Source organism: Aplidium turbinatum, chromosome 9 (genome assembly GCF_918807975.1).
Source record: "Aplidium turbinatum chromosome 9, kaAplTurb1.1, whole genome shotgun sequence".
Classification (NCBI taxonomy): domain Eukaryota; kingdom Metazoa; phylum Chordata; class Ascidiacea; order Aplousobranchia; family Polyclinidae; genus Aplidium; species Aplidium turbinatum.
In genome coordinates this window covers 11,290,670-11,301,539 of record NC_137480.1, presented here as the reverse complement: position 1 = coordinate 11,301,539, position 10,870 = coordinate 11,290,670, and the positions used below count along the sequence as shown (strand labels likewise).

The 10,870-nt window shown below is 36.9% G+C and overlaps 1 protein-coding gene across 1 annotated transcript; it reads left to right on the top strand.

Moving 5' to 3' along the window:
- The first annotated feature begins 206 nt into the window (after positions 1-206).
- LOC145777151 (interferon regulatory factor 8-like) lies at positions 207-9,507 on the top strand. The gene is made up of 11 exons (XM_082588454.1): positions 207-600; positions 2,452-2,632; positions 2,875-2,952; positions 4,337-4,498; positions 4,812-4,882; positions 5,161-5,416; positions 5,698-5,870; positions 6,248-6,397; positions 6,909-7,046; positions 7,418-7,528; positions 7,977-9,507. Exons 1-11 carry the CDS (start codon positions 250-252, stop codon positions 8,292-8,294), a joined length of 1,989 nt encoding a protein of 662 aa, XP_082444580.1. The 5' UTR covers positions 207-249; the 3' UTR covers positions 8,295-9,507.
- Positions 9,508-10,870: the final 1,363 nt, after the last annotated feature.

Sequence of the window (10,870 nt, the reverse complement as noted above, 5' to 3'; positions counted from 1 at the left end):
GGCAAGCAACAATATGGAATATATCACGGTTAAAAAGGAAAAACTGCAATCGTTTTTGACCATGCATTAGAGATTAGATTATTATAGATTATACTGTAGTCATATTCTCACATTATGTAATGATTTACAGTACATTGCATTTTGAAAATATTTTTTCCGATTATTGTGTTTGTTTTCTCATCTTTGAGTTATTCCGTTACAGAGATAGTGCCTTCCGGTTTTCATTTTTATAATTTTGCATTCTTAAATATGATGAAAACCGAAGTTTTGGGATACAACACTGTAGAAAACGCAATGACTTCGGGAAATGTAAATTTCCACGCAGCTTTCCAGAGTAAACTTATGGTAACCTCTCCTCGTCCAAACGGTGTTTCATCGCCGAAACCCGATTCTCCGCCGTTTCCTGCTCCGTCTTCTACCAATGCCAGCACAAGCAAAGCCGAACCGCCAAAACGACTTCGCTATTGGTTGGTTGATATGATTGACAGCGGGGAGATTCCTGGCTTGAGATGGGAAAATGCCTCCCGAACCATTTTTCGAATTCCATGGAAGCATGCCGGAAAAAATAACTGGAAAGAAGAAGACAGCAAGATTTTTAAGGTTCGTTATCAATTAACTTTTATTGGATCTTGAAATTTTTTTTATATGAGATAAGAAAAACAAGTTGCGGGCCTGTATCGGTATTTTGACATTAATTGCATTGCTTTCAGTGCAGAAATAGTTAACGTCGTTTTAACAAACTCATTGTGTTGAAATATCAAATAATTAATTAATAGGTTACATTGAAAGAAACTCATTTCAAATATTAAAATATTTGCCCCCCCCCCCAACAATCGCTTTTTCCCCACTAAAAATTTCTTTTTAGCTACATCACAGGTTTAACGGCAGCCTAATTGCTAAGTGTAATATTTTTAAGTGTTTGTGTTTTATTGTTGATATGTTTTTCCTGGTGGGATGGATTTTCGGTTCGTATTTTTGTCTGTAGCGTGATCACAAGTCCCAGATATCTCCGTTGCCAAACGTGACAATTCGAGAGAAATTCACAGACGTTTTTGCACATTGGAGTGCACAATCTACGTCATTTCGTGACAGGAAGTTAGGCAGTTTAGTCGCATACTAATAACAATGTTGTTGATGCGCCAACTTCTAGTCATTTCGGAGTTTCGATCAGTTTTTTGTGATGTCAGCGTAAAAGGCTGTGTCACGTCTCGATTGATACAAAGTCACTGCACTATAGCCGAGACAATTTCCTTCTAAAAGTCCTGATTTATCTGGTGCAATTGCATTGAATGGAGCGGAAGCACAAGAGCTTTTGGTTTACTTTTATGATTTTCTTCATCGTGTGAGCCTCTAGGGCCGAGGGTCTGTTCTTTTACCACGCCGAATTCACAAAGGCTTGAACTTTTGTGATAAACCTGTAGCATACCTTTTTTACGAGTCCAATCTTTTGACTTCAAAAAAGTAGCTTACTATGCAATTGATTTGTTTCTGATAAATCACCGCAAGCTTTTTCACTGTTCAAAAACATTTCTAAACAGTCTTCGCTTTGATATAATGCATTGCTATTGCTAGACAATGGAACCAGATAATCATAAAAGTTTGTCAAAATCATTTTTTGCAATGCTTCGTTAAGTTTCGTAACTTATTGTTTTAGGAAACATGTCAATCCCGATAACTCGTATGTGGCTAGTGTTTAAATTTAAACCATCAACGAAGCTGAACTTTTTCCCAGTCCAGAAAAAGTACCTGCTTGGTAGTTGGCTATCAATTTCATTTTGTCAAAAGAGAATCGAGCTATGCTTCAGTCGCAGTCACAACTAATCAGTAAATATCGCTTCTTTGCACCATACTATTACAATGTGGGAAATTTGCCAGGTGGAAATACCCGAGTGAGAAACGGCCGTTCGCTCGCCGGGGATTTCAGCGGCTTTTCTCTCCAGAGAAAAACACACCACAGCGCAGGCTTCAATAGGCAATCGGAATCATACATTGAGTAACGCTTCTTGCGATTAAGGAAGAACTCCTGATTAACAGATACGCTATTATATGGTGATGAGTGTTTGACTTAAACAAACACCAATTGCCCGAAGCACATTCTATACTATCATCGTGCATGCAATTTCAAACGAATAAAGGTTTTAATTTTAAGATTTATTGTTTACAGTTACCATTGTACAAAAATTAAATGCGCTTTTCTCTGATTTTTCTTGATGGTTCTAAGTATTCACCAGTCAAAAGATTAGTTTTTAGTGTTTGTGGTTTTATAGCTTTTCGGTCTGTTTTTCGAGTCATGCTGCGATTTTAGCACAGCCTGTTTTGCATAAATACACAATTCGGGAGACTTGATGACAACTACCACCGGGATCCTTAAAATCAATAGCTTTTGTCTACTGCAGCAAAAATTAACAGCCTGTTACAACAAAAATGATAAAACTCAAAATCTTTTTGTAGGCTTGGGCAGAACATCGTGGAAAATACCGAGAAGGGGACAAAATCGAGGCAGCCACTTGGAAAACAAGGTTGCGGTGTGCCCTGAATAAGTTACCGGACATCAAGGAAATGAAGGAACGCAGCAACTTGGAAGGAAACGAGCCTTACCGCGTATACCAACTGCTCCCGGAGCAAGATAAATGTAAGTTTGTTATTTAGATAGGACTTTGACTTCTGTACTACAGACTAAGGATACGTTACAAAAGGGTTTCTTCTAAAAGGAGCCCTTCACATATAACTCTGTTTTTTAATGTATTTTCAAAGAAGTTTTTAGACTTTTACCACACGTTGCTTACCCGGAACGTTTAGGTTGCGTTTTAATTTCTCTCAATTAAGATTGAAATTAAGAACAATGACAGATTTATAAGGATCTTTTACGTTTAGTTCAAGAAACCGAGATCTTTCCAAGAACATCATGCAGAAGAGGTTCTCCAATCAATCCAATTCACCACTCTCCGATATGTAAGAATTGATTTTCTTTGAAATATATTTTATTTGCGTTTAATTTGAAAATGAAGGTTTCTTTTATAATTTTACAGTATGTGGGCTAAGATTGAAATGTACAACAATAAAAATTTCAAGTTCTCATTGAGAAAATTTTATCAAACGCTCTGTTGATTGCGTGTAACATTACAGTTCAAAAATTTTGTAAGTAGGTGGACGTAGTTTGTTTTTTGGTGCAAATGGACCCAAAAACAAAACACAATTCATTTCTCTAGAGAGATGAGAAAATGAAACTAAATCAGATCTGATTCGAAACTTCATTGAAATTGGACCAATGTAGCCACCACGCGGATGAAAATGATTTTGTGACATTTCTGGTTCTGTAAAACCACTTTAACTTAAAAAATTTGTTTGCGTTGACTATACGACCATTGTCTTCCTGGAGGCAAAGCATATTTTTCTCTGTTGACAATTGCAACTTGAAGTGGTCTTTGTAAGAAACATCCGTTTGATTTTGTTACCATAAATGCACACACATTTGATGACACACATTTGATGAGTGAGGGTCATAAAACAATTCAGCATGCAATATTTTAAGTTTGGATTCGCACGATTTTGACCAGTCTTACTCGACTGGCCAATCTCAAGAAATACAAAACTGGTTGAAACATTGTCGTAAAAGCATGACAAAAAACCAACGCTTGACCTACTGATAGTGAAATATAGGATTTTTGAGGAACCAATTAATCACAAACCTATATGTAAATGAGACATCACAAACGCATGTGCATGTGCATGCTGGGTTCCTGAAAGCGTTGGTCATTTTTTTTATGAGCAAAAGTTCCAAAGTCAGCCATTACCTCATCATATGAACAATCAAAATTTATCAGATATTTAAATATTCCACCAATGTTATTTGGCCATTAACATTCGACATGCTTGACAAATCAAACCAATTACAATTGCACAGTTCACACATTTCTAACAGTTTGGTTTGTGCTGTTGCAGAATATTATCTGTAGTCTTGGGCCGGGATCATTTTCGGGATCTAAAAAGTTTTAAGTGGCCTTGAATAGCCTAAGTGAAAACTCGAGGTTCTTATTTTTTGTCAAAGATGTCTTTTATCGTGGAGAGGCTTTCATAAAGAGAGCACTGGCTCTGTTATTTTGAAAAGGCCTAATTTGAGAGCAGTAGATTGTGTGCATATTTACTATTTTGCTTCGGTTTTTTACAGACATATACTTTTTTAAATGCCTTGTCTTTCCATTAGAATGAAGGAGATATATGCTTTGTACCGGGCCCAACTCTTTTTTTTCACCGTAAACACTGGGTCGTAAAATTCTTTTAACAATTGATTAGATATGCGCAGTAGCCTAGTAATACAATTTTGTTTTTCTTACAGCTGCTGAGCCAAACGATTACATGGAGTTTCATGGTCATGACGCCAACATGGCCGCCGAGAACAATCATGCTTTGTCACCATATACCGCAGCGAATGGTGGAGCTCAGTCGTCATGCATGGCTGAACAGATGCAGCAATCAACAGATCCCGCTTTTCAATTGGGTAACATTCTATTGACAATTTTAATCTTATTTGTGAACTCAAAGTAATGATAAAAACGAGAAGTGGCCCATTACTTTAACAACATTAATTCCAGAGCTACCCATAGAAATAGCCTACTTTTCTTATTTGATAATATCTCGACAGTTTGAACGAAAAATTTGTCATTGAAAGAAACGATTTCGATTGTGTAATCATAATGTATCCCAAGGAAGGCTTGAAGAATGTCAGAAAATAATGGTCTTGATTATAAATTGGTTGCTTTTAAATCTTGATAGCCTAGTTGAAAATGTTTCAACAAGTTTTATCATCACAGGCTGCTTGACCATTGACAATCACAACTCACCTCAACCAGCGCTTCCTTATTCACCAATAGGCCTGCAAGAGGTTAGTGAGACAGTTGATTGTTTATACACAGTCTAATTAGGCTGCTGTAATTACTGTGTCAGTTGCATGCTTGTCAATAGTCTTATTTGAATAACTCCTTGATAAAGAGTTTTACGAGAGATAAACTTTTTTCCCAAACAAAAGTGCGTTTTTACTTCAGTATTTAATTTGTAAACTTATTCCATTATTGTCATCAAGCCATGTTCAGTTTATTACAGAACCAACAGAATAGGCTATGGGAAAAACATAACGTAACATACAAATTTGCTTTATTGCAGACACATCTGACAATAAAACCTCCACCAGCACCATTTTTTTCCGAGAGAAACCCATCGGGCGAAGGATATCAGCAAGATGCTTTTAAAACCCAACCCATAGATATTCCTCACCCTCATCAAGGGTTGGTCTCCCCGGACGGCAGTGACATAATGAACGGACAAATAGAAACCTTTGATGTTCCAGACTTCCAGCAGCAGTTTGGAGCAAAGGAAGTTCCACAACCTTGCTTTTTGCAGCCACCCGACCGGGCGCCTCGTAAGTCTTTTTGATTGATTTTAACCTCCTAGCACATCACTGATCAACCTTTCACTACGGTCGATCAGCAAAAATATTATTTTAAATCACGCATAGCTAGTAGCTACTTAATTCACGCCATTAAAACACGTAATCTTGTCGTTGCCACTCTGCTGTCAGCCACGTCAACAAATCGTAAAAATATGAACAAAGGCAGAATTTATCTTGACATCGAAAGATCACTGCAATCTTAAATCAGAACAACTGCACAAACATGTTGGTATCATTTGTGTTTGTTACAGGCTCGCACGAGATGGAAATTTATGTAAAATATCGCGGTCTGGATGTGCTAGCTTCTCACGTGATTGAGCCAACAGGCTGCCGAGTTCACTATGGAGATGCTAGCTTGCAATTGATTGCTGTGGCTCAGCACGAATTACCCAGCAACGTGTTTGGATCGGAGTCTCTGCAGCAGGTAAAAGTCAAACTCGAATCATTTCGAGATTTGTAATTACAACAGTTGATTCTAAAGCTGTTATTATTTTGATCTTTAACAAAGTAGTTAGAAAAACTGCATCGAAAAATACCAAAAGTGCTGTTAAGTCGTTGCACTCAATGTCGTTGTACTTTCGTACTTAGCATTGATCAAATAACTTTCTAGCCAATTTTGTAGGCCACTTTGCTTCTGCACGATTGAGCAGAAACCGTATATGTTTGGAGACACTTTCATAAAGCATATAACGTAGGTTACCGTGCTTGATAAAGCAACACACGTGACTGTTAGACTATAACCTACAAATACACCGCAGACTATAGTTTTCTCTTAACTCCCTATATTTTATTTGAATTCAGATTGGACTCGTGGATTGCACTCCCTTTGCTGTCTGTATGAAACAAATCGAGTTAACAAATCATGTTTTAAACAATATAAAAAGAGGTTTAGTGCTGTACTATAATTCTGAAGATGGCTGTTTCTATGCTCAAAGATTGTGCCAAAGCAGAGTAAGAGAATAATCATTATACAATATTGTAGTAAATTAATATGCTATCTAGTATCCAAGAAGCATTTGAAAATGTTTTTTTTTATTCATCGAAGATTAGTAAACCTACAAAAAATTGTAGCTCTTTTGATATATCGGTAGCTGTAAAATATCGACTGCAGGCAGCAGTGCTATTGTCAAGCCATCAAAATATATCGTTTTGTTTTGTTAGATAGGCTGTTTGGTAAACGTCCGAAAAATGTCACCGGCTAAATTTATTACAAAATTCTTCAATCACACCAACTTTCGCTGATGTAGACTACTTCTGCTACCCAACAACCTCTGTGCTCGTGGAATGGGCATCTTTAGGCTAAATATCTTGAAACGGAGAATCAGATTTAAAAAATAAACATTGGTAGTGACCATTTCTTGAGATACCGTTATTAAAAATATAACTCATCCCTTTATCAATGCAAGAGTGTTTTTTCACTTTTCACAGAACGAAATTTTATACTTTTTTATCTTTGAAACAGGCCTTCTACTTTGGACCAGAATCCACAGGAACAACGCCAGAAAAGTTAGAAAGAAACAAGAAAGTAAAAGTGTTTGACTATCAAAAATTTTGCAATCAACTTCAAAGATATTCTGAAGCCGGTGGAAGTCCTCCTGAGGTAAAATACCGATTACCAATTGAGTCTACCTTCATGTTAAATTGTCGTATCTTTTTCTGTTCCTTTAGCAGGCTGTATAGTTGAATTACGTTGCTATATTGATATAGCCTGTGTTATTTAGCCTAGGTTATGCATATTTTATGTGTTCAAACTCTAAAACTCAGGCTGCCATCATCTATGTACTGTAGCTACAATAAGCTACGCCTATGCAGTATGCACATCACTTTGCATTGGGTGCATTATATCTCCAAATCGAAATCACTAACTAGCCTATAGACTGATGGATGTATTTATATTTTGTTGAGGCTGCAATATACTACTAGCCTACTTGTCACTGTATCAATTACGATAACAATTCGTATTGTTTGCAGATGGAATTGAAAGTATCATTTAGCCAAAACTGGTCAATTCAAACTCCAATTTCCAAGAATCTTGTCACTCTTACAATGATTCCGAGAGCAGCAAAGTATCTTCTTGACAAGGTTTGCAAGCAAGATCTACTCTTCTGTGTTATAAATATCAACTTTCGATTCAACGCAATAACAATTTGAAATTTTCACGTTCTTCTTTGTCTCAAAAAGGATCTCAGACTCGCTTTCAAATAGATCGATTCTGCTTGAACTACTATCTGACGATACGTTTTGAGCTGAATTGGGCTGTTAAAATTTCCGTATCACCCGTTTATTGAATTTTTTTTATATTGGCCTTGCATAAAGCACTGGTCATCATTTTCATTGGATTAGGACTATTCATATATGCCAAATTTTACAGTGGTTCCTTTGATACATAGATCTATTGATTAATGCTTTTTCGTAACATTCATTTTACATGCAAAAGTTTAAAAAAAAGTTTAAAACCAAAACGTGTTCTTGTTTCGATTGTTAGGCATGATAATAAACAAAAAAAAACAACTTTGACTATCTTTTGCAGGTTGGTCCATACGATCCATCAGATAACTTCAACACTAGTCTCCTCGGCCCAAGCCTGGATAGCAACGATTTACTGGCTGAGCATGCAACAAATCGGTCTGGGAGATGCGTTGACGACCTCATCACACACATACTTGGTGTGGTTGGTATGGACTCTGATCCTCCACAGCCTTTCCGGAACCTTCCAGATACTCGAATGCCTGCCTTCCAACAACAAAATAACTTTACCAGTGGTTTCTTTCAGGAAAATGTCCTCCGAATCCCTCCCATGCCAATCCAAGAGGATGTGGACATGACGGGCTATGTAACAAGATCATAGATTAAACAGCAAACCGAAAAAACACTTTTGTGGAAAGTATTCAGATGCAGTTTTTGTTATTTTTCTTTTCTATCTGGTTCCACACAATATAGCCAGCACAAGTTGAAAGCATGATGGAAAAGTGATCTTCTGTACAGTAATTTAAAAATCCAACTCTATTGTCTGCAAACGCTTCCATCACAAACGAATGAAAAAATACGTTGAAATAACGTGTTTCTGTTTTATAGTTCCATGTTGCTTGTCTTTTTTGCGCTAAGTTAGCTTTCTTATTTTTTTGTGAAGCTATAATCTGCATTTGCTTGGGTTTTAAATGCCTCATTTACACGAGCGCTGTTGCATGTTATTCATAAGTGTCGATCGTTTGGTTAACTTGAAAAGTGGGGCCTTACTGTATTTATGCGTTTTTTATCGTTGGTAATCAAGTATGCCTACTGCATTTTGAGCTGCGAATTTTCTGCCGTTTTGACTTATTGTGACAACTTTGCTAATAGTTTTATCGGTGTCAATGACAATCACTGCTAAGCTAGGGTGGAGAAAGCTGTAGCCCGCGATACTGAATGGCATTGCAAAAGTATTGAAATCTTTCTTTGATGCTTTGTTTTGTGACAATTTTCCTAAAAACTGTTTATGCCAGCCAACCAAGCTTTCTACTGTTTACAAAGTTGTTGTGCCACATAACGAGGCTTTATTATAGAAATATCAGTGATAGATTGTAAGCCATGTACAAAAATATTCAGAAAACTTGCGAAAATGCTTATGATTTTCTCGACACTCCATGGCTTCTGCCTGTTTTAAAATCAAGCCTTTTAATGTGTTTCAAATTGTCTCCATTTGGTATTCTCACAACGGTTTGTTCCACTGAGGCACCTGGGAAGGTCCTGCCACAACGACAGTGCTGGCCTTAGAAACATTTTTGTTGTTGTTTGAACAAAATGATATCTACTTGATGATCTCATGGCATAGCCTACCGTAGTTAACTGTATAGCTTCCAGTTTTGTTATCTGTATTTTGACTCTTGCTTAAGTTAAATTTGTCTTTCTTTTTGAACAGCAGATGAAAGCCATAACTTCCTCGTGGATATGTTGGTTTCAGGTTTATTATATTTAGGTGACAGGCTGACAGCTTATATTAAAAAATACTTTGTACATAATCGATATGCTTTTCTTGTTTATTTGTTTACCGTATGCAAAATAAAGTGAAACTTTGCTTTTTAGCAATGTTGCAAAAAGTTTGGCTGGCCTTACTCTGCACTATCAGTCCACCTCGGTATTTCATCTTTCATCTACAAATTTGATGATTTCTCCATTTGTAGATAAACCGAAGTGAAACTATGCTACTGGCGAGGTATGAATTAATGAATTAGTTGCGGTATTTCAGTTTAAGCAACGTTATCAAACGGAAACTTTGATTTAACTTTGCCAATTTTAAAAATGCTGTAGCCTATGTTTTGATACAATGTCAAAAAGTTTATGATGGAATTGAGAGGGAATGATAGAATTCAATTCAATTTATTTTTCTTTGTCGAAACAACAGCAATAATTCCATCATCCAAATCTTCTATCCTTGACTCTCCTTCCAAAGCAAATTTTTTTTTTTAGCTTGGGTTGTTGGTTGGTTTTGAATCTTTATCCTCGGATTGACAAAGCCTTGAGAAGTTATTTCTAGTATAGTTTTGCATATTTGCAGAGGCTTTTGACGCAGAGCCGGTTACCGAGGTTGACAGAGTGAAGTTTCCGATTGTTGAAGTGTTGTTGCCTGGGAATGAGGCTATACCATCCATTCGGTACCGCTAAATGGAAAGCAGTCCTTAGACTTGCTCAAGTCAAGCGCACATCCCGAGAGTCGAACCAGCGCCGCTTGATCTTGAAGCTTCTTCGTTCACGAAGTGACCAACTGAACTATCTGAGCGATTTGTGATAAGCCGATGAACGCAAAGCCACGTAGCGTATTGCATGTAGCATAATCTTTAAAAAAGAATGGAATTGATTTTCCTTTATGATTTGCGATGAAAAAAACGCTAGTTAAATAAATTGCTATTTGGAAATTCTCGCATTTTAGTTTGGAGTACTTGAACATTCAAACTTCAAGGACCTATACATAGCTTTGTAGCCTATGCTATCACTTGCTTTTCCATTCTCCATCTCTGTGAATACTGAATAGGCTTAATGTTATTATGGAAAGAATGTTTTCTGTTGTCTCTGCTTCTTACTCCAATCCACCCACATAATGTTGGAAAATATGCTTGAATCAATCAATAATTGCAATAAAGCAAATGCAACGACCGCTTTCGGGATTTTGTCGCAAATGTAAATATTTATTGCTTTTTAATTCTTTCTGCTTGAACCCTGACGAGGCTCCAGCTGCTAAGCTCACCTGCAGCCAATTGAGCTGGTTTGTGAAGCCGACAGCAACCTTTTTCTTTCATACCTTTTTACCAGCCAATCGGACAAAAAAAAACATGAATGCAAAAGTTTGCAAAGAAAATGTTGAGCTTGTTTGGTTGGACATATTTGTGGGAGCTGGTGTTCTCGGTTATAGACTTAAATAAGAACGGCTTGAGATCAAAACTGAGCAAT